Genomic DNA, 25374 nt, shown 5'->3' on the forward strand with positions numbered 1-25374 from the left:
AAACAACGCCTTAGCATTTATGCTATTAAACACTCCACTGTATGGCTTAATATGTGTGTATAATTGGATCCTTGTGGAGCCACTCAAACTGTTAAGTGCTCAGAATGAGTCGCCAGCCCACATCACAGCTCAAGAGGAGCGAGTAAGAGAGAAAATTATGTTTTTTCCTATCAATGCATTAAGTCTGTATGTAATGCTACACATAAACTGTAAGAAATCTCAAGAAGATAAATGAAGGGAGACAGATTCCTTTAAGTAACCTCTATTTGTGGTATCACTATGTACAGATCAGGCCAGATAATTCAAAAGTGAAATGGCACAAACAAGCAGCAGGTTTGCATGGCCTCATGGGCTCCACCACAGTGACAGAATCACACAAACACACGCTGCTGCTCATAGATGCTATGCCTGGTGAACTTGTCAGGATGTATGACACATTATAAATCGAATCTGTGCGAGCTGCCCCAGAGATTTAGTCCTTAAATATGATAAGACAGATGAAGCTCCCTCTCTGCTTCACGAGACTGTCTCCTTTCATTGTTCCCTCAAAATGTACTCAAATACCTGCTGCAGTTTCAGTAAAAAAAAAGTTTACTGCTGCTTTAAAAAAGAAAAAGTATACCCTGCAAAATTAAAATGAATACGCAACTCTCTACAATACATGATTCTGACTGGTCAGTAGCAGCATTGCATTGTCAGAAATGTTGTCATACTATTTCAATACTTCATATTTTCATTTATATTTTTTATTTTATGCTAAGTTGATTGTTTTGTATAATTAAATTGATTATTTAGTTCATAGCAGAGGTTTAAAGACAGTAGGCCTATTGGTAAATTAAAGGACAATACAAAAAAAAAACTTAAATGAGGATATTTTATCTCCACTATTGTGTCATGTAGTAAAGTGAAAAATGCACAGTGGTCATTATTACAAAATGAATATGTTAATTTTTTTTTTATAAATAAGCTTTCCATTGATGTTTGATTTGTTAGGGTAGGACCATATTTAGCCAAGATACAACTATATGAAATTCTGGAATGAGGGAGCAAAAAAAAAAAAAAAAAAAAAAGATAAAATCACCTTTAAAGTTGTCCAAATGAAGTTCTTAGCAATGCATATTACTAATCAAAAATTAAGCTTTGATGTATTTACAGTAGGACATTTACAAAATATCTTCATGGAACATGATCTTTACTTAATATCCTAATGATTTTTTTAATAAAAGAAAAATCTATAATTTCGACCCATACAGTTTTTTTGGCTACTGCTACAACCATACCTGTACTGTACTGACTGGTTTAGTGGTCCAGGGTCACACATATGATGTAGCATGTACATTATTGAAAATACTGCCTTTTGTGTTTCACAGAAAAAAAAAGTCTGAAGGGTTTGCAACAACATGAGAATGAATCATTCTTGGACGGACTATCCTTCTAATAATAGCTTAAACAATTCTTATAGGAAAACTTTTAAAACTAGGGTTTAACTTTCTTTCTTCCTTCCTACATAAAATAAATTTTTCTGAAAAAAATGTGGGAGTTTTTTGGGCCATACAGTGCAAATTAATGGAAACCAAAACTGTTCTACAGTTTGTTTGTTTTGTTTTTTTTTTTTGTAAACTGTCTATTCAATAGCCATTGGTAGTTGTTTAACTTTGTTTAGCAACATTGCACTTTTCTCTTTGCACAGTGCTACGGGGGCAAAAGTCATCTTATCATGTGTAACAAGTTGCTTATTTTATTTAATCCATTATACAAAGTGCTGTTGTGTCACGGTATTACTGTACTGTACAACAGTTAGCTCTTGTAACGGGGATTCAGAGAGCAATACAAACAGCCTCAGGCCTTCATGCACATGAAACAGAAGTGCGTGTTCATATCTGTTGTGCTTCATCAGTCACTAACAAGAACAACAGTGGGATACAATACAGGTCCTGAATATTAAATAGCCCAGTTTCAATTATCTTTCTCTTTCAGTTATATAAAATGCAGCGACTTGTCTTGAAAAACGTGTCATGGTTGTTCGCTTCCATGTTCTTTTCATCAAAAACACAAAGGAGAGGAATTTGTTTCTGCTCTCCATTACATTATGAAACTGCTTCACAGAATATTGTTTACAAGATATCTATTATCTGGCTCTGTCTTTTAACTCACAAGAATGGAATAATAATGTGATTTAATTACAGCTGGAGTTTGTTTTCATTTGGTTCTCCAGTAATCCTATGTTTGTCCTCGACTTGAATTAAACTTTGAAATGAAAGATCACAAACTATTGTGTGAGTGAGAGAGACATCTAGTGGTGAAAGGTAATTATTCACAGTTTCCACTCTGTTCACTTACAGTACTCTTTGTGAGTTTGAACTTCATTTCGAAAGGACACTGACTGAGTGTCCACAAAAGCAATTGTAAATGATTATACATTGTTTATTTAAGTAGAGATATTTAGGAATGAACACTCAAAAGGATGAAAAATTTAAAAACCGTTTATTTACAGCAATAATATTTAATGGGGCTTATTAGGTTATTGTTTCGTTGTCTTATTGCACCACCTAGTGTTGTGTTCTGTTACACTCGTATTTGGATCATTTGCACAATAGCAATGGAACGTTTGATAGAATGTCTTGCTTTTTATTTTCTGTTGATTTAATACATTCATCTTTTGAAGTGCTTTGAAGTAGTGCTTTTAAGTAGAGGTACATGGTACCCTCACTATGCTGAATATTACCTGCAGACTTATCTTTCAGCATAATTTAATCATGCTTTGACTACACAGTCTTGGCCCATCTCAGTCATTCTTTATGAAATAAGTTTTTGCAATCACATTAAACTGAACACACCATTATATACGTATCTATATTTAGACTAGATATAATTTTAAATAGACTATATTATATGTGTATAATAACCTTTTTCTCTTCTTTTTCACATGCTTTATTATCAAGTTTATTGTAAATGCTTGCCACTAGGCGAATATTTCCAACTGCACTTGGTTTGGGTTTATTTTTATACATTAAATATGCAATTATGTCCTATATTATTGCTTTTTATATGATTATATTATATTATTTTGCGTAGCGTTTGCATTTGGAGGAGAAGAACACTGCGAATGCTGTTTGTGGATTTCCCCCCAGCATTTAGTAAGCAAACTCGGACCTTTTGGGCCTTGGTATCCCCTTGTGTAACTGGATATTGGACTTTCTTAAACTGTCATGACAACTCCAGTGTCATGTCTCTTTGCACTGGTTCCTTTTAGGGCTGCGCAAACGAGTAATTAATAAACCTTTGGAACTAATGATACGCTTCAAATAGATTCAAATAGATAGATTGTATAGCCTGTGTTACATTATGCCAGTAGGTGGCAAACATTGACTGTTAAATGTATTAGATATCTGAATCATTCAATAGATTCGTTAAAAAAATTCAGGACGAAACAAGTCTTATTATTTTTAAATCAATGTTTTTTATTATTATTATTAAATAAATTAATTTATAACATTTTTGACATTTATATTTATAACATTAAAACATTTTGTCAGAAACTTAAATTAAATTTTTTGTCTGGTTGTCTAATGTTTGTTTTCAGAATCGTGGGAGGATAGCATAAAAATACATTGGCTAACATATCTCAAAATCGAACTAATACCTATTAGTACTGTTAATAGCCTATTGTGTTACTATGTTTATGAGCTATGTGTGTATTTATATATTATATTATATTATATTATATTATATTATATTATATTATATTATATTATATTATATTATATTATATTATATTATAAAAATAAACATTCTTAAAGAATGTTTTTATTCACCATTCACTTTGCTGATGTAAATGGAAGTCTCTGGAGGACAGCAGTACTGCAGCAGTACCAACCATCACCCTCCGCTACAGTGGCGCTGCAATCCCTGACCGGAGGATTATTGGACTGAAAATCTTGTGTCCTGGGTGGGGCTTTACCAGGGGAGCATTTCCTCCAGTGTCGGGTTTCTCCAGCGCACTGGCATTTAAATCTGCTGCAGTGGGAAGCCTCTGGACGCCTGTCACTGTGAGTGAATCTGCTCTATTGGAGGATTTGGCGCTCGTTTTCTCTTCTCTTTCATAATAGCAATTGTATTTCTTGCATTTGCTGAGTGATACATTGTAGCCTCTAGCGACGCGCGCTTTTATTACAACAAAGCCTGAATGAAAGGCTGCCCGTTGGGTCATGTTTTCGACCTTAACATATAAACAGAATATTATATAATTCATCATATTTTGTAATTATGGTCTAATCTTTTGCGCGTTTTGTGTCGTGAGTGGCCTATAGAGACAAGGGGACAGTTTCAGCTCTTAAAATACATCGACGTCATTACAAATCCATTCATTTGAACACACCACAGTAAGACCAAGGCGCATTTGTGCGTATTGTGAAATAATTATCCAAAAACAACAGATATATCGTCTAAGGTTGCCTATACTCGAGTTGCATCATGTTCAGCTGGTTGGGTACCGATGAAAGGAGAAAGAAAGATCCAGAAGTCTTCCAGACTGTCAGTGAAGGACTCAAGAAGCTTTACAAAACCAAACTGCTTCCACTGGAGGAACATTACAAATTCCACGAGTTTCACTCTCCCGCTTTGGAGGATGCAGATTTTGACAATAAGCCCATGGTTCTCCTGGTGGGACAGTATTCCACTGGCAAAACCAGCTTCATAAGGTAAGATGTTAGTTTTAGTGTCCTGAGCTCTATAAAGACACCAGTCAGGAAACATTATAATCCAGCACTTCATAATGTTTTTATGAATAAGCCATACATGCACAATGTATAATATAATGCATTATGTGAATTGTATGTAGTGAATATATAATCTAATTTTATAATATGTTCTGATTATTTTTTTGTGTGCATTTAATTATATGTAGTATTTGATGTAATGATATAATGTCACTCATGATAATATATTACAATTAGGTACATATTATTTTAACACAGATCTAGTTTTGGTAAAGCATTTTTCAAAAATGTGAGAAGGTCTCAAGAACACAGTGTTTCAGTAAAATCTGACAACATTTTTTTCAATATATTTGAATAACTGTAGTAATCACATTCGTAACATCCAAAATATCCTAAATGTATATAGATTAAAAATGAAATTGATGAGAAATCTTAGCAAAAATATTAAATAACTTCCACGCTATAGATATCATTAATCTGTTTACATGAGAACCTAATCTCTGTGTTCACTGAATACAGATCTTGATGTTACATGCTAAACAAAGTTTTTAACATAGTACTATAATTTTAGTTTAGGCAGACACGGTTCCCTTGTAAACAGACCAGGCCTGGCTCCAGCTCTAAGATGTATCTGTATGACACAATGTCGCTGCTGTGGTGTGATGGTTGTCCGCTGGGTGATTTAAGGCTTACGGGTCTACTTTGGACCAAAATGAAAGGCAACAGATCACCAGGCAACGAGAGACCCTTCCAATGACTCCAGCACTGCCATAGTAACTTGTCCCTAATAGGTTCCAGAATGTAGAAAAGTTAATAGGTAGAAATGTGAATGGAGACATATCAGATATGCTTTTTAGAAGAACTCTTGTGGTCACTACAACAACAAATTATTTATACAACTTATTAAGCAAGCAAGTGATAGTAAAAATTTTATGTGATTTTGAGTTTAATGTTAAGTTGTAGATATTTTAGCAATTTCATTAAGGAAGCAGTCAATAACGGTCAATGAAAGTTTTTAAACTAAATTAATGCTTTTATTCAGCAAGAATCCATTGTGTAATAAAAGTAACTGTAAATATTTCTGCATTGCAAAAAAAAAAAAAGCAGTATGGACCTTTGAAAATTAAGCTTTGTCATTACAGGAATAAATTATAATTTAAAATATTAACATACAAAGCAGTTATTTCAATTTGTAATAATCTTTCACAGTATTGCCATTTTTACTGTATTTTTTATAAAATAAATTCAGCATGAAAATCCCTATACATTAGTGTATGTATTTATTTTAGTTCTTTACCATCATTAAATGCCATGTCATTTGTCTGTAGTTAATTTAATCACATTATTTTCTATTTTTGGAGTGAGTGAGTGACTGTGCTGAGTTTTTGCTCCAGGTGAGTGTTAAATGTGAGAGTGAGGTATTGTCCTGCACTGGCAATAACAAATGTGCCTGCTCATTTTCGCACTGGCTCTCTTTCCTCCTGTGCATTATTCATCGGGGTCATGAGAGCCTCAGTGGACACAGCGGCCATTCTGCTGACTGAACACATAGCTATGAAAGTAAATGAGCTCAACTTTCTGTGTATGCTTCATGAATGTGAGAGAGCCCATGAAACACTTCATTATAATATCAGGGGAAGTTTCATGCTTAACGTTCAATCTTTTCAACATGGACACATAATACAAAAGCTTGGCTCATTGCCATTTAGCACATTGTTTTAAGAAGAGCTGAAGACACTCATGTCCAGTAATTTTGTCAATGTATAATGAATTGCACTCATAATAGAGTGATATTTTGGAGCAGTCATTCTAGCTGACCATGTCACATAATATTTTATTCTTACATCCACCGCTGTCGGCTTTGTAAGCAGCCATTACTCCAGTCTGCAGTGTCAAATGAGCCTTCAAAAATCATTCTAATATGCTGATTTGGTGCTCAATATTATCTATGCTAAAAAAAAGTTGCTCAACATTTTTTTCAGAATCCGTGACACATTTAGTGTTCTTTTAGGAGTAAAAGGTTCGAAAGGACAGCATTTGAAATTGGAAATCTTTTTCTACTTTATAACTGTGTTTAATGTCACTCTTGGTAAATTTTATGCATCTCTGCTAAATAAAAGTATTAATGGCTTTGACCCAAAATTTTTGAATGGTAAATATTGTGATAGGAGGACAGATTTGTTTTAATGTTGTTTTATGATTTTACTGGAATTATTGTAAGAAAGTCTTAACAGAAGATCGATAGATAACTTCCTCTGTGTTAGATACGTATATTGGTCTTGGCAAAACATCTTATCATAAATGACATTAGTGTCCTGTTTACACTCTGTGTCACTTGTGTTACTGGCATTAACTACAGCTAATAAGTTCTCAGTTGAAGCCAAGTGTCCTGTAGTTACTCAGATTGTCATTTTGACCTGCACTGTATTCCAAACAGTCTCAGTGCAGTCACATGTCCACAGCAGGGTCTGTCTGAATGGCTCTGTGCTGAGAAGAGTAAACATTATCTTAGTAAACTCACATTCTCTGTAAGAGTATGATCTTAACAGTGTTCCTTTCAACATCAGCAGAACTCAACCGAACCATGTGAACGTAGTCTTGAATTCAGAAATTATTCTGTTATGTTTTATTGATTTGGGCTCTGCTCAAGAAACATTTATTTTTATTATAAATGTTTAAAAATTGTGTGTGTGTCTGTGTGTGTGTGTGTGTGTGTGTATATATATATATATATATATATATTTTATTATCATGGGAATACAGTAAAATAAAAATTTGAATAAATATATGACAGATCTAATAATTGACATAAAATGGTTAAGATATATTTAAGAGTCTGCATTATTATAATAACACTTTAATAATTTACAATTTTAAAAACAAAATTATGTTGAAAATTAAAATTGAAAAAATGCAGATTACAAGCTTTTATTATGTGAGTTATTGGACTCTATATGTAAAAATGCTACATCTATATTGAATTCACAGTATTTTCAACTGAAGTGATTTTAAATACCAATTCAAATGAACAACATAATTATCATATTTTATACATGGTAATGGCGATCAGAAGTGTTTACAGGCATCTGAATGCATCTTTTTTTTTTTTTTTATAGATATCTTCTGGAGCAGGACTTCCCTGGTATGCGGATCGGTCCAGAACCCACGACTGACTCCTTCATAGCAGTGATGCATGGCTCCATGGAGGGACTAATACCAGGAAACGCTCTGGTAGTGGATCCCAAAAAACCCTTTCGGAAACTCAACGCCTTTGGGAATGCCTTCCTTAACAGGTGGGATTAAAACAATAATAAAACTGTGTTTTATTTTAATTCTTATGTTTATTGAAATGTACATATTTCAGCTAAACGCTGGAGCAAAACATTAAGAGCTTTAGTCTTGGTAGAGCTTTGTATATGTAACATGGTCTTCCTGTCTTATGATGATGTCACAGAGGGGGGCTGGTTCTAGGCTACATTCCTTCTCTTGATCGAGTTTCCTCATGCTGTCTGATCCACTGACCTGCCGTCACGTGATTGAGCAACAGACAGATAAGGGGACATGATACCATCAAGCTCTCCCGCATATTATTAAACGGGCTGTCATTCACAGTCTGAAAATTACAGAACGATAAAACTGTGTATGATAGAGTGACAGTCCTTCATAAACCTCCAAGTGATGCAATCGTGTGCATGTGATTGTTTTTGCAGGTGGTCTTTGCTGTACTTCGTAGACTGATGGCTTGGCAGGCTGCGCTGGTTGTTGTGCAAATCAGCAGAAACTCTTGAAAAAATTGTCTCTTCGCCTTTTGCAATCGCAAAGCCTGCATATTTTTGAATATTTTTCATGTAATTCTGTCAGAAAGAGCAGCAACACACACTTTAAAGGAAAAGTTCTGCAAAATATTTACCAGAAAAAAGATTGTTCATCTGAATGTACATTGTATGTAAAAATTTTGAATGTAAATTTTTTTAATTTGGGGTGATTTATCCCTTTAACATCTGAGTTATACTAAGAAATGCACTTTTTTTGTCTCCAGATTTCGGTGCATGGAAATAGTAAACATGCTCATGAGATATCACTTGTCATGAACCCTGTTTGGCTGTGGGTTTATGTCATCTGAAATGCCTGAGACAACTGCCCTGGTTTTCAGATTTATTTTTAGAGATGTATAACATTTATGAATTCACAAATAGCAGCAGCTCAGTGTGCATGGTGTAAACTAGTACATAGAATTACACATATGGTTATTTTGTAAGTAGATTAATGTTTGGTTGTGGGTAGTTTACAATAGTAATTAAATCTCTTCTACTTAACTTTCATATTTGGCCTAAACCGCTACATTTATTGTACTAGCGTGTGGTCTGGTGCCAGATGTGCCATAAATGTACATGCTAGACTGTGTTCTGAGACTAAAGTTGTTTGTGTCCAACTCAAGCACTGTTATATTAGGGAAATGAAAATAAATAATGTTCGGAAAATGTTAGGATAATGTTTCCGTAGCCTGAGGTCCTAAGCGATTCACTCCAAAACATGACACACTTTTTCTGGGCCTAGTTCACACACTCAAAAATGTGAAGTCTGTCTTGGTTTTTAATGTTTTACTATGTCCAACTTGGTCAAACTGCAGCTTTAGATGGAAACAAAAGAATGATTTATGGCATTTTTCTCCATGCCTTCGTACCAAGTTACTACAAATTCACAGTTTGGTACAGTACATGTACATTTTTAATGCAAACAAAGAACAAAGAAAACAATTTCAAATCAAGAGTGAAGCGTAAAACTCTGGAAGTTGGTGGTTAGCGTGCCAGTCTTGAGCTTGTAAGACGTCTGCAGTGTCCTTGAGTGTGACTCTGGTTTGTTTGGGTTGGTCCTCAGGTTTGTGTGTGCCCAGCTGCCCAACCCTGTTCTGGAGAGCATCAGTGTGATTGACACTCCAGGAATCCTGAGCGGAGAGAAACAAAGGATCAGCAGAGGTAACTGACTGCTAAAATGCATTAACATGCACGTGCACAGAAGAAAAATATAATCTGAATTGGGAGATATTGATACATAAAAACTGCCTTTGAAAAATGTAAGGGCCTGTAAGATTTTGTACTGTTTATAAAACAAGTCTCTTATTCTTGTCAAGGCTGCTTTGGTCAGAAATACAGTAAAAACAATCATAGACTATTACAATGTTTTTGAATATATTTTAAAATGTAATTTATTTCTGTGATGTCAAAGCTGAACTTTCAGCATCATTACTTCAGTCTTCAGTGACACATGATCCTTCATTCTGATATAATTATGATATGCTGCTCAATAAACATTTACTGTTATTCTTAATGTTAAATTAATGCTTAATTAAGACTTGCCAAATCTTTATTTTAATATACATGTTTTTTTTTGGTTCTGGTTTTGCATTTAATTTGTAATATTTAGCAGGAAGTAATCAAACATTTATAGGTTGGAGGTTCCAAGTTATTCATTTCACACTTCAGTATAACTTGGTTTAATGGTTTAGTATTGTTGTGTTTGGTTATACCAGTCCTAGAATGTTTTCAAAGTACAACTGCATAACAAGATCATGTGATCTCAGATTGCAAATTCGAAAACTAGTTCTTGTTGACTGTGGCATCAACTGAAAAAAAAATTCTTGAGGAAACTCGAACCACCAATGAGTTCACTTGATCACTATATTGGGGGGGAAAAACTATTATACTGTTATAATTTTTTCGTGATGCCTTCATGATTTTCCCATGAAAAGCAACACTGCGTTGGTGCATTGTGTAACTGCAGTTTCAATCTGTTTTTAATTGTGATGTGTTGAAAGTCTGTGGTGAATATGATCAAAAACAAAGACGAGGCTTTATCAAGACAAGGATGTTGTTTTGGCTTGTAAACTGTAAGGACCTCATGCAGGCCTTATAGAGTTTGAGTTTGCGCTACATTTTATATATTTTATATATATTATATATTTATCTACAGTAAAACTTATTTTACTGTATTGTATCAAACAATGGTGGATGTGTGCTTTCCTGGTTTGCCACTTATTGTAATGGATATCAGGTTTGGCAGATATTTTGAAACGTTTTTAAATTTTTTGTTAACAATTTTAGTGTATGTATAATTTTTCCACCCTCCCTTACATTTCATGCATGATCGAGCGCAAATGACATCATTTCAGTGATATAAAAATTACTATATGATGTCACTTCTTGATTAATTACTGAACCAGTGCCCTTTTAACAGTAAGTTTGTTTAGCAAATGGTTACTTCATTGCTCTTTCAGAGAAGTCCATTGCAGCTGAGTGGCCCATAGTATTACCGCTGAACTGATACAGCTCGAGGATTATAGACACTCATGTTTCTGGGGCCAGAGCCAAGTGCCGGGCTCTCCATGGTCATTTCAGAGGGCTTATATTTTGTAGCTGTCTTTTGTGCTGAAAATAGTAAATGTAGGATTAAACGTAAGTGCTAATTTGGAATCGAGAACTGGTCCATTTTATTTAAAAAATAAATACTTGAACGGAATGATTTTCTTGTGATTTGGTTTCCTTTATCAGCTGACGAGAGTTCCTGAATTTACGAAAGAAATTGTTTTAGCTAAGTTGTGAATTGAATGTGAAAGATTCTATTGCCAAATCTGTTTCTAGTTTTCATTGCATTTTTATTTTATCTTTAAAAATGTAAGTCAGATCTAGGTTGGTTAAATTCTAGGGGCTGGGCCAAAAATGTAGATGTTTTGATTAATCGTTTTTTTAAATGACGTCAATTCGAAATCGATTCTCAAAAGCCGTGAATCTATCTTTTTCGATATTTATTTTAGCAAACATTTAAAAGAAGATTTGATTAATGTGAATCTTTTCATTAGTCTTCTCCACTGGATGTCACCTTGCGCAATGTCAAAAAAAAAGCCTGTCACTCTCTCTGTCATCTCACTATGATGATATGAATACACAAACTTCATCCCCAGCTGCTTACTTCATTAGCATTTTATTGTTTAATTTGACAGTCGTATCACATACACAGTGGCTGCAAGTTCCTCATGGCAACCCATCAAAATAAAAGTTTATTTAAACATGAAGAAACTGTCAAAAATATATTACTATTTAGTAGTCTTAAGACTTAACACGTTATTCTTTATTTTTAGGAATAATCACATTTGTTTTCTTTTTTCATTTTAACCGTAAACCTCAGTTGTGCAGCACTTTGTTTGCCAAAAAATAAAAGGATTTTTCATTTGATTAGGATAAAGGTGCAATGTGTAATATTTACAGAAATGCAATATAATATATACAAACTATGTTTTCAGAGGTGTATAAAGACTTTTCTTAATGACCGGTTATGTTATTATTACCTTAGATTGAGGTACGTCTATCTACATACACCGTGGGTCCCCTTACATGGAAGTTGCCGCCATGTTTCTGCAGTAGCCCTAAGCGGATAAACTGCTCTACACAGCGAGTTTCGTCACTTTGTTGTTTTTGCGAATAAAACCCTGACACAATCTTGAACAAGTACATTAACATTAGCAATAACATTGATTTATTGAATAATTAAGTAAATGTAATTCCTTGATTTAGTCTCTGCTGTCTTTACCAACGACATCTTTACCTGTGTCGGCCACCGTAGCTTCTCTAAAGGGAGGGGCGAGCGGGGGACTGAGCCGCTGGTTGCAGTTCACAACCTCACCGCTAGATGCCACTAAAAATTACACAGTGCACCTTTAAATTGTTTTATGCCTTTATCTGATTACCTGAAAAATTAAGAACATTTTATATGGCCCTATTATTGTTTAAAATAGGACCCTATACAGAAAAAAAGGTTAAAAATACAGGCATGTAGGTCTTTATTTATTTTTATAAATTAATCATTTGTAAACTGATGTTTACTGTTCATTTTTTAAAATTTCATTACCATTTGTATAAAAACTATAGTCACTAAATGTAATTAAAATCAAGAATCGAATCGAGAGCTTGTGAATCGATACCCAGCCCTATTAAATTTCCATCCCTTCTTTGTTTCTCCTCCCATTTTCCTCTCCAAAAGTCTCATTTACATGTTGGTGTGATGGTTGAATTTTAGCAGGACGTTGTGTAAATGTCTGCCATGCGTCCCCCGTTCTTTGATTGTCAAGCAGGTCTGTGGAATTTCTCCAGCAGTCACATGAGATTATAGGGAGGAACCTTCTCGTTCATATTCATAGCTACAGGCAGTTCATCTTTTATCCAGTTTCATATTTTTCCTGCATGCTGGTGCATGAACTGAATCAAATCATTAAGATAAGATTTCTCCTGTTCCTGCATTGCTTTGTGAATTCTGTTTCTAAGGATCATTTAGTCAGATGTTTTCAGCCAGGTGCATCTGTTTATATTTATACTTAATGTGTGTGTCTGTAATTAGATGATGTTGTTGTCTTTCTATTCAGCCTTGCCCTTGGTCTCAGACGGCACACCCACAGAGCATTCATAATCACTGTTTGGTACATATTGCACACAGAAACACCAAGAACTGGCTGAAATGTATTTACATTAACTGTGCAACTGTATTTTCATTCTACATTTACTTTCTTAATTTAGTATTTCCTTTTGTTCTAGAGTCAACCATTGTACATGTACAAAAACCTTTACATAGTACACATACAAAATATTTTTTAGGGAATACGTGAACACTAAAAAAAAGTCATATTTTAAAATCTTAATGAATCCAATCTTTTCAACAGTAGTGTAAGGACTTCACATATCAGTCCTATAGATTCTTCCTGTCAGGCAGATGGAGTGGACTGTTCTTAAGCTTCAGTATTGGACTGAAAGTGAATTTTATGTAGAATCATAATTTGGCTTGGATGCCTACAGTATCACAGAGTAGCCTGGTGGATCTAAAGCTGTAGTGTATAGATCATCATCAACACTGAGAGAAAGCTCCATTAAATATATATATATATATATATATATATATATATATACGGTTCTGTCACCCATCAGCACTTTTTAATGCATACACAACACAAACAGCATCTCACAGAAAGCAAATGCTACTGCTTTGTCTGACAAACATCAACACAGCATCTCTCTCTCTCTCTCTCTCTCTCTCTCTCTCTCTCTCTCTCTCTCTCTCTAGTATGGGCCCATCTGATCCTAGTTACACCTCTGCAAAGAGAGTCATCAGTAGAGAATGGCCATTAGCTTCATCATTTATTTTTTCTTCGCTGTAACACTGCAGGACCCGTTATACCATTCTCTCTGTTCTACTCTGTTGTCAAGTGTTTGGCAGTGCAGTGTATTTCTGAGCATGCAGCTGTAAAGCTCCATTGACCATGTGCCAGTGCTGCTCCCAAGAGCGGCGTTATCATTCCCAGCTCTCCTCTACCTCCACCACAGGCAGGTGCTGTGAAATAAAGCTCATTTCCTCCAGGAAATACTGTCTGCCAAATCCAATCACTGGAGTGCTTCTGTTGTATTATATGTTCAGTTGACTGTGTAACTGATGATCGCGGCTCCGGTCTAGGTTTGTAGATAAACAGTGGTCACTTAAATCTCTCTGTTTGTGGTTAAGGTTCATTTAATGGCGTTACTCTTTTGTTGTAGTTGCATGCTATTAAATAATGGCTCAGCTTTGAACCACATAGAGCTCAAAACCACACACCTGCTACTGTTTGTGTTTAATTGGAAAAAGGTTAGGCTCAGATTGCAACAATATGTCGTAACACCTTGTATCTATATTACATTGGAATTAACGGATGGTGCTTTTAACAAGCATATTCAAAGCCTGTTGACTTTTGCATTATTCAGCATTAAACTGTCATTTAGTCACATCACAGTTGGTGTAAACACTAAACAGACATTAAACAGAGTCTGATTCGCAAACAAATGACTCGTATAAGCTGGTTGTTTTCAGTGAATCATCCAGCACAACTAACTAGTAGTCAAATACTTATAAGTCTCTTTTTTGTGAATCAGAAAATGCACAACCAGTGTAGTCTGATTCCTAGACAAATGAATTGTAACTTTTAATGAAAAATTCAAGAAGTTGAGTTAATAGTTGTCAGTTTATGGTATGCTTCAATAACATCCTTTTTAGCATCTTCATCACGTCAGGATGTTGCAGAGTGCAAACGCAGCACAGCGTCAACCAAAACCATTTCCTTTTTTCATGTTATTTTATACATATCTTTCATTTTGTTTTTCATCAGCCCATACCAGACTTTTCTTTCTAATGCCATGAACTGCCTAAACTTTCACTTCTGTCATTCAAACAAGAATCTGAAACAATTCTAATTAAAAGTCTATCCTTTTTTTCCTGTGGTACTGTAATTTGACATCTTTGTATCTTTCTCTTTCCATGAACAGTTGCTACAGAAGATGGCTTTGGTTATAGCTGCCTGCGTAAATGTCCATATGGAGGTATTGTAGATATTGCCAAACTACTGTTAACACCTGCAGCTTATTACACCAATGAAGTTCCAGCACCGCAGATCTCAGATCTGTCCCTCTGCAACGATATAATCACAGCTGTAATACCAAGCCGAGTTTCACTGCTGTTATTGTCCTGCTCTCAATGACATTGTCTCATGTGTCTGTTATTGTAGATGTTGCCTTTCTTAGACCTTTGAGTTGACTAGTCCCAGTCTAAAATTACGACAGTTCTGGATAGAGATCTAGAAGTTTAAAAAATCACACTGTTGCAGGTGACAATAAAGCCTCCCCAATGTGAAACTGCCAAATCGGAAGGGATGGTCCACCCCATTCCTGTAGGCATTGGATCTTCCTGTGGAAGAAATGGCTATATCTGCCATATTCCATGTCACTGATTTGAAATATTAACACACTAATTTCTCCTAACAGAACTGCCAGTTTGGAAATATACTGCTTTTCAGTCAAGGTCATCACAAAAATGATACGCTGGAAGTTGTTACAGAAAATATATGTCAGGAGAAAAAAAAAATTACAGCTTGACTCGACAGCAGAGCCTGGTTAGAATCATCAGCACCTTTCCTCATTTCAGATGTCTTTCAACTTAATGTTCCAGGGTGGAAAATTACAACATATTAGACATCACATAAACATAAATTATTCATAAACCATTTTTTCCAACAGGTGTGTCTAAACATTTTTAACAATTTTACTTTTAGGAAATGCTAACACTAAGCACAGCAAATGTAGGCATATAGCCAAGGCGGACTGAGGGGACAAAAACTAATTTTTAAGTACTGATAGTTTATCTTTTTCAGGGATTTTCTTCTGTCAGTGCAAACTTTGTTTTCTCTAGAAGGGTATGATTTTCTTGTCATGAGCACACAGTGTCCTAACCGGTTGCTATGAGATAGTGATTTGTCTGTCCCCGCTAAAAGCAAAAATAACAATCTCCTGTCGAGGCTGGTTCGGACACAGTGGCCAGGCTTTTGATTCATTTTAGCAGTACTGCATTGTCATAACCTTTCTCCTTCCTTGGTTGCATAGCAGCAATGCAAATGGATGTGGAGATCTCATATCATACATTACAAAATGAATTAGTCCCACAGCATTAGGTTTCATTTGGAGGATTCTGGCAGCTAGGAAGTTGAATGTGCAGTCACCCAGATAATGTAAAAGCTAGTTTTACGCTACTTCACCTGAGTCTACGGCTCCTTAAAATAATAGCCAGACTCAAAAACAGCCATTCTGAATCATACAGACATTACATGCATACACATACTTTATCCAAAATTCACAAGTTGCATCTACATGCATTATTTAGTTAAAATATTTCCATAATATTCTACGTAATGCAGCCTTGGTTTCCAATGACTCATCATATTGCGTTCCTCTTGAATCGTGGACTTGCTGTTTGACTCATTATCCCTGGAGAGGGAGTGAAGTTGAGCTGCAGAAGCCATTAACTGGCAGACGTTAGATCATAAAAACCGCAACAGGCCTGAGCATTTTAACGATACTTGGAAAAGTGTCAGCATCTCCAGTTCAACAGTACTGTTGAGCGCCAGATCTAACAAGGTCATTTTGCCCATTCTGATTTGGCTGGCTGCCTCTCCGCTCTCGTGTGAGCATCCATCCGGTGCGAAAGCTTTGTGAACCGTAATTATTGGACAGGATATCAATCTCTTTTCCAATCTCTCCTTCAGGCTATGACTTCGCTGCGGTGTTGGAGTGGTTCGCCGAGCGCGTGGACCGCATCATTTTGCTGTTCGACGCCCACAAGCTGGACATCTCAGACGAGTTCTCAGAGGTCATCAAAGGCCCTTAAGAACCATGAGGATAAGATCCGCGTGGTGCTCAACAAGGCCGACCAGATCGAGACGCAACAGTTAATGCGCGTCTACGGCGCCCTCATGTGGTCGCTAGGGAAGATCGTCAACACACCTGAGGTGATTCGTGTCTACATCGGCTCTTTTTGGTCGCATCCGTTGCTGATTCCAGACAATCGCAAGCTATTTGAGGCAGAAGAGCAAGACCTGTTCAAGGATATCCAGTCGCTGCCACGTAACGCCGCCCTTCGCAAGCTCAACGATCTGATCAAGAGAGCTCGTCTTGCTAAGGTAAACTTCTATTACATTAGCCTATGAGATCTGACATGTAGCCTAACAAACAAATGACTCACCTAGACTATTACTAAGGTTATATACAGTATAAGTTAAGATTCTGGATCTGGAAGTATGAGAGTATGACATTAGCAAAAGCATTTTAATTTGGGAATTATGAGGGTTTTTATGCAGCTCTTTTTCAAACAAGAGTTCATAGTATTCATGGCTATGAAAATAAAAACTACATATTCCACTTGTATATGGAAAAGAATGTGTTCCACAAAAAACTAAATAACAGCATTTGGGATGTCAGACAGTAATGAGAGAATGTTCATTTTTGGTTGAACTAATCCTTTAAGTTCTAAAGTCTTGGAAAGTTCTGAACCAAAACCACTACTGGAACCAAAAGCAGGAAACGGCTAGCAAATTTTGTTCAAAGCAAAACAAGCAATTATGGACTTATTTGTTGATGTTCAAGGGGAAATATTTAGTGTGTGTGATTTAAGAGTAAAAGGTCTCTTTTTCTGCATTTATTGAGTTGACATGCTGTGAATGTTGTTGTCGTTCCAACATGGTTTTGATGTGGTCCAGCATATAGCTCTAGTGTAAAAGTAATAGCAGTGACATGCACTTTGTGTGTTTACTGGCCCTTTTGTCTGTCTGTTCTTGCAGATTTGCCCAAGTAATGAGGCCTTTAACCACTGTATAGTCTGCTGATGTGGCTCTTTACATGGCATGATGTTCAGCTACATTAAAATTGACTCAGAGTCATTGATTGTTTTTTCTCTCCTCCACATTAAGCACATTATATTTGCTTCTACAGTAATTTTGGAATCCAAGCTTGATTCATTTATATTTAATGGCTGTTTTAGTAATGAACATAAGATCATGAAGTAGTCATTTGTCTTGTCTGTCTCTGTTTCTTTATATGTATATATAAATGAATACATGAAATTCAAAGATGATACTTGTTGTGCAGGTAATCAGCTGCAGTGCATCTAAAAACTAGACTAGAAAATGCAAAGAAAGTCCTTGACTTTGACTCAGAGGTCAGGTGATTAGTGGGGATTGTTAAATGTGCTGAAAGATACTGAAGGATCATGACTCATAATGTCATTCCCCATAAAGACATGGTTATAAATGCCCTTGAGTGATCTTGCAGTCTTTAATTACTTCTAAAGGAAGTTCACTCAAAAATGATGTTCTCATGTTCCAAACCAAAACTTTTTCGCTTCAAAGGAACACAAAAGAATGATTTAAGGCCTTTATTTGCAAAACACATTTTTGTCTTTTATGCAAAAATTATTTAGCACGTTAAATTTGGAAATACTAAAGTGTTTATGTATTAAATGGAGTCCTAATACTTTCATGTGTTATGTATACTGCCGTCCTATGACTAGATTCCACATGTTTTTAAACAGCAGTCCATCTCTTAGATATATAAAAGTACAGTAACTTAGGTAGTCAGACATAAAGCTGTCATTTAAAAGGAAACTGAAACACTCTGATGTCGGTTCATTTACGTCTGAAATCTTTTATTATTCGCTTCAGTATAAACGTTGGTCAAAACACATGGGCTGGGCCATAGAGACCCTCTCTGGAAGAGGAAATGTTGGGGACTGACTGTCAGTACTTGGTCTCTTGTCAAACTCAGTTTAAATCTCTAGATCCAGCTGGATGCATGAAAAAAAGATCATATAAGTTCTCTCCCTGTCCCTCACCCTGATCATACAGATGTGCTTCCCCTCCTGTCATCATTTATACAGTCACCTTCCTTCCACGCAGGGGCCAGGCCTCTTTCTGCCGCACACAATGTTTATTTAGTAGCTTGTGTTTTCTTGCTAATATCCAGCTTCATAATTAATTCTTTGGGTTGAATGCATAAGTAAAAAGCTACATGTTTTTTTATATTCAATGTCTCAATTTGTTTGTTGGCTATAAAAATCAATATAAAGTTTAATGTAAAAAATATGGAAATAATTAAGCCTGTTTTAGAATCTTTTTCACTATAATTAACCACATTCACATGCAAAATGACAAATGAGTTGAAAAATATAGAAAAATTACATAATTAACCAATCAAAATCATGTATTCCAGAGAATAAATATTTTGTGAACATTTTGCAAAAATGTTAATTATAATGAAAATGTTGCAATAAACTGCATTTATTTATTAAATAAGGAATTTTATTAGAATTTTATTATAGGTTTTGGTTTTGAGAAAAAGGTTTCAGTCATATATATATATATATATATATATATATATATATATATATATATATATATATATATATATATATATATATATAAAAAATTTGTTTTTTTTTGTTAAAAACAACCCAGGCATGCTCTTTGTAATTGTAATAAACTGATGTCTGTTCTATAAACTTACAAGGAGCTTTGCTTTTGTGCTCTCACAGGTCCATGCATACATCATTAGCTCCTTGAAAAAAGAAATGCCCACAGTCTTTGGGAAGGATAACAAAAAGAAGGAGCTGATTAACAGCTTGGGTGAGATCTACAGCCGCATTGAGAAGGAGCACCAGATTTCCCCGGGAGACTTCCCTAATCTTAAGAAAATGCAGGTAAGGTCAGTTTAACCAACAAACATAGAGACCTAAAAGGTCTTTCAGTGCACATTCAAAATCAGCAGAATTTGACCCACATTTTTTCGAGTCAACAAACAGCTTTGGGTGGACCTTTGTTAAAAAGTTCTGTTTAGATTACTGTTACTTTTATACAACAGCTCTATAAACAAATGAATATTGAGCAATTTGCATTTCAGCCAAAATTTGGCAAGTTAGTTTATGTTTCTTTCCCGCCTATGAAACTAACTCCGAAAGAAGCCAAATCATCAACCTTTTCACGTTGCCAAACATCAACAGCCTGACACAGCCTGTGTGCAACAGAGTATCTAAAGGGAGCAGAGCTGGTTTACCCTGGAAATATCAACAGATGTTGACAGGATCTTTTGTTACATCCTGTAAGTGTTTTTCTTGCTTTCTTTCCCGCTGAATAGGAGCAACTTCAAGCACACGATCTGAACAAGTTCCAGCCTCTGAAAATGAAGCTGTTGGACGCCGTGGATGACATGCTGGCCCACGACATCGCCCAGCTTATGGTTCTGGTGCGTCAGGAGGAGACGCAGCGCCCCAACCAGGTGGTGAAGGGTGGCGCCTTCGAGGGCACCATGAATGGGCCGTTCGGACACGGATATGGCGAGGGAGCCGGCGAGGGCATTGATGAAGTCGAATGGGTGGTGGCACGTGACAAACCTATGTATGATGAAATCTTCTACACTCTCTCTCCCGTCAATGGCAAAGTGACTGGAGCCAATGCCAAGAAGGAGATGGTGAAGTCCAAGCTACCAAACACTGTGCTGGGTAAGATCTGGAAGCTGGCTGACATTGATAAAGATGGGATGCTCGATGATGAGGAGTTTGCCTTGGCCAATCACCTGATCAAGGTCAAACTAGAAGGTCACGAGCTTCCAAGCGAACTGCCCGCTCATCTTGTGCCGCCCTCTAAAAGAAAGGTTCCAGAGTAAGATTGGTTTGGAACTGGGATGGATTTTGGTAAAGGATTCTAAATAGTTTCAATTTAGGTTGCAGTTGAATTCCCAATGGCCGGACAACATTTACTATAGAAAAAAACTGTGATTTCTTTGAAATGTGTGGTTTGTGCTTCACTAGCAAGAATGGATTTGAAAATGACCCACCTTTTCCACTCTTTTAACTTGTGTATGTATTTTAATTTTTGTTTTGTTTTCGGTTTCATGTGTGCTTTCAGATTTTACAGTCATATTTTTATGCCACAATTTCAATGTCATCTGTTCACCTATCATGACTGTAATGCTGTGTCCTAACCAGTCATGTTGCAATGAATGAGATCAAATGTAAAACAGTACATTTTGTCGATCACTTGATTTCAGTTTCTGTGAAATTTAGAAATTTCATTGGTCTAAAAATCTACTTCAGGTAATTGCATTAAACATTATCTTCGGATTAGTTGACAATTACATTGTACCTTTTCCTAGCTGTTTTGGGTTCAGACGATTATATGTCACAATGTGCCTGGTTAGGACACGCTGAAATTTCACTTTCACGCTCAATTTACACTACTGTTCAAATGTTTAGAATCAGTTGTTTTTGAAAATCTCTTTTGCTTGCCTAGACTGCATTTATTTTGATCAAAAGTACAGTGAATACCGTACTATTGTGAAATAATATTGCAATTTTTAAAAACTTTTAATGTTTTGGAATCTGATTTATTCCTGAGATGGAAAATCTGAATACTTCTGTTACCTGCCATCTTCCGTGTCACATGGTACTTCAAAAATCCTAAAATATATATTATTAATCTCACTGACTCTTTATTTTCGAACGGTAGTGTATATCAGATTGATCTGTGTCTCTGAGGGTGAGACGTCAATTAATGGAGAAAAACATGAATCTTACTCTGAATCTTTGTATCAGTTGTTATTCTAAGTACACAACTGTTTAAATCTTGCTAGAAAAGCTAAAGTCCTTTTATAAGTAGGTGTAACTCTTATTCTCTTCTTGTTAAGGCGGCATCTTTAATGAATGCGAGTCCTTTCTAGCCTGACCAAGAGACTGTTAAAACTGTATAGCCGTCACGTCAAAAGACTCAATGTTTAGTGTACTTGATGGACCCTTAGAGTTAGTATTCTTGTCAGTAGTCTACTGTATATGTTAATGCCTAACACACTAACTAGTGTTTATATAATTCCCATCTGAATTTCCAAAGAAGAAAAAAGAATGATGCTGCAAAACAGCTTTATTCAAGTGATGTGGAGTTCTCTTTCGGTGCGTTTCTGCATTCACATGCTCATTTAAAGAGCAGCGGCTTTGGATCTAAATATGTATTCAGTTAAATTACTTTACTATATCTGCATTTAATGATTTAATGAACTCTTTACCTCTATATCCACCCCTTGACAAGTGGTTATTTAGAGCTGTCACATTTTCTCAAGCAGATGTGAACTGATAACATTTTATGCACTGAACTAAATGGTCTTTAAAGGGGTAGTTTATTCAAAAAATTACAATTCTGTCACTATTTACTTTCCCTTGTGTCATTTAAAACCATGTTTTAATTCCATAGTTGATGAAAAAGGAGACATTTAGCAAAATAGCCACACTGCTCTTTCATATACAAGATCAAAAAATAACATAAAAGTGGTTAGATATGACTTCTATACAATATTCCAATTGTTCTGTAGCCATGTGATAACATTATGTAAATAAAAGGCTCAAATATAATTGATTATTTGCTGAAAATTGCCATATATGTATATTGTAATTTGGCTTCTCATGATCATTTACTGTACACACTGACGTTTGGCGTCATTGACATTAAAGGGATAGTTCAACCAAAAATGAAAATTCCTGACCCTCATGTTGTTCCAAACCTGTATGACTGACTTTATTCTGCAAATGTTGAATGTTGGTAACTAAACTATTTTGGTCATAATGTAAATCAATGGGAAGTGAAATGGTTTGGTTATCAGCGTTATTCAAAATATATTATTTTGTGTTCAGCAGAAAAAAGAAATGGAACAACATTAGAGTTAGGCGACGTTTTTGGGTGGACTATCCCTTTAAGAAAAAAAATTGAATCATACTCATTGGATGGACACAACTAAAGTATGACAGGATGTTTACTTTTTGATGTACTGTTTTTTTTTCAGTCTGATCTGCTTTGGTCTGAATGCCCACTTGCTAATGTGAAATATCTCCACTGATTTTAACTAAACCTTTTAAGTCTGTTTAGTCAATCAATTAAACCTATAAGCTGCCTCGGTGCCTTGAGACACACCCACGTCAATCAGACTTGTGACACTAGAGATGTACAAACACACTGTCGTATTCTACAGTATCATGACATGCTCATGAAATAAACTGACATTCTTCGAGAGACTTTCATTCATGCTCCATTTGAGTCTAATGAAAAAAAATTCCAGATTTGCTCATAGTTTTTGCACATGAAATTTTTTTTGGCCATAATGTAGGGTTGTGCGTTTGACCAAGTATGTACATGTATATGGGTGCAATATGGTTTGCAAATGTATTGTGGTCTGTGTATGTGTGCTTGTTGCTCATTGTGTTTTAACCGGTGTGGACAAACTATGTGAGACACTACTGTTTCAGGGAGGTGGACATTATTCAACTTAATAAAGATCTAACTCATTTAAAAGTGCTTCGTATTCGGGTTTTCTGTTCGAGTCTGGTTACATCTTGATTTAAATTATTTCAGATTAAAATACTAAATATCTTGCTCTTAAAAAAAAATGCGTGTGTGTGTGTGGTTGTGATTTTTAAACAAAATCTATGGTGACATTTTCAGAGGTTTTTTATATCAGACGTATCAGAGGTTTTTATGTATTAAAAAGTTTTTTTTATTATTGACTGATTTTAAAAAGTGCAATTTTCATGCAATTATTCATTATGACAGTTCAGAATGATAATTTACAAAAAATAAAAATAAAACAATTGTACAGTATCCGCAGTAATAATTTTCCCTTATTCCCTTCCAATTTTTCCATTGTCTAGAAATGGGAAAGACATGCCAGATTGATGTACAGAATGAAAAAAAAAACATTATCTGTTATGCATATCTGCAGTCCCAGTGGAGACGGGACATAATGTTTTCAGCAGATCTTTGTCCTGCATTAACAGGGCGGTCTGCATGAGTGATGACTTCCTGTTTGTTGCATCATGTACTGTATGTCCTAGGAAACGCAAGCACAGGGTGGATTCTCATCTGGTCCTTTTCTTGACAGCAGGATATGATAAGCAGGGAACACCTGACTTTTCCTCACTACCGGTCACGGAATAGTCTGTCCACTGATGGAACATGCTTACTTCAGGATAAGATACAGGGGTGTATAATTTTTTTTTTTATATGATATTAACATTTATCATTTTTCTTCATTTTGTAAACTTTTTAATCTTCAAAACGCAATCCTGAAAATGACATCCACTACATGATTTGGAAAAATCTCTTATGCATATTAGACTGCATTATTTGATCAAAAATACAATAAAAACAGTAACATTTTGTAAAATTATTATTTAAAATAACGGTTTTCAATTTTAATATATTTTAAAGTGTAATTAATTCTTGTGATGGCAAAGTAGTTTTTTTACTCAAAGGACATTTTAAAACTGAAATCTCTTTGTAACATTTTCAGTCATACATTTGATAAATTTATTTGGTCCTTGAATAAAAAAAATTGCTATATCATTTCTATAAAATTTTATATACAGAGCTGGGTAGTAGGCTAACGGATAATTTCATGTTCTTTAATATATTGTTGATTGTTCTTCATTGTTACTACCTTATGGACTTCAAGTGTTTTGAGATAAAATATTTGACCTGAAATTGGTCTTTAATATATATATATATATATATATATATATATATATATATATATATATATATATATATATATATATATATATATATATATATATATATATATATATATATATATATAGGCAATTTTATTGTTGTGAGTTTCATCGTCTTTAATATAAATTTTTCGTCATTTTGTTATTGTTTCTCTTTCTTCATTGTTACTATGCACTTGTGTTGTAACATGTTTTGGGATGGATAGAAATGTCATTGCTGTGTGAATTTAGTTTTTTTTCTGAATTCTTGTTTGCAGTGTAATTATTGTTTGGTGTTTTTTATTGATACAGTCATATACACATACAGTTATATACTTCTAGTATTTTTTTATTTAGATTAAATATTTGACCTAGCAGTGATATTGCTGTGAATTTCATGTTTTTCAATATTGGTTTTTGTAATGTTAAATTAATGTTACTTAATTTAATTGTAAGTAAATATGCTTTAAAATCATAAGATGTGATTTTGTTATATTCAGTGTTACTAGCAAACACTAAGAGCAAGGATCATTAGTATTAGTGTTTTGTAAGTAATTCAGTATATGTGATATCAAATAAGGGTTAGCACAAATGTAATCTAAATGTAATCCAAAATGTATCAGATTACATTACAAAAAATGTGTAATATATACACACACACACACACAGATACACACACACACACACACACACACACTTAAATGTTTGCAATACAGAAAATTTGAGAGTATTTTATACCACT

General features: G+C 35.0%; 1 protein-coding gene across 1 annotated transcript; it reads left to right on the plus strand.

Moving 5' to 3' along the window:
- Positions 1-3964: 3964 nt before the first annotated feature.
- LOC113120453 (EH domain-containing protein 3-like) lies at positions 3965-23439 on the plus strand. The gene is given in 7 exon segments (XM_026290268.1): positions 3965-4700; positions 7835-8011; positions 9597-9694; positions 16822-16931; positions 16933-17235; positions 19641-19805; positions 20240-23439. Coding segments are annotated over 7 exon segments (1608 nt in total). The 5' UTR covers positions 3965-4473; the 3' UTR covers positions 20768-23439.
- Positions 23440-25374: the final 1935 nt, after the last annotated feature.

This window comes from Carassius auratus, chromosome 20 (assembly GCF_003368295.1).
Source record: "Carassius auratus strain Wakin chromosome 20, ASM336829v1, whole genome shotgun sequence".
Lineage (NCBI taxonomy): Eukaryota > Metazoa > Chordata > Actinopteri > Cypriniformes > Cyprinidae > Carassius > Carassius auratus.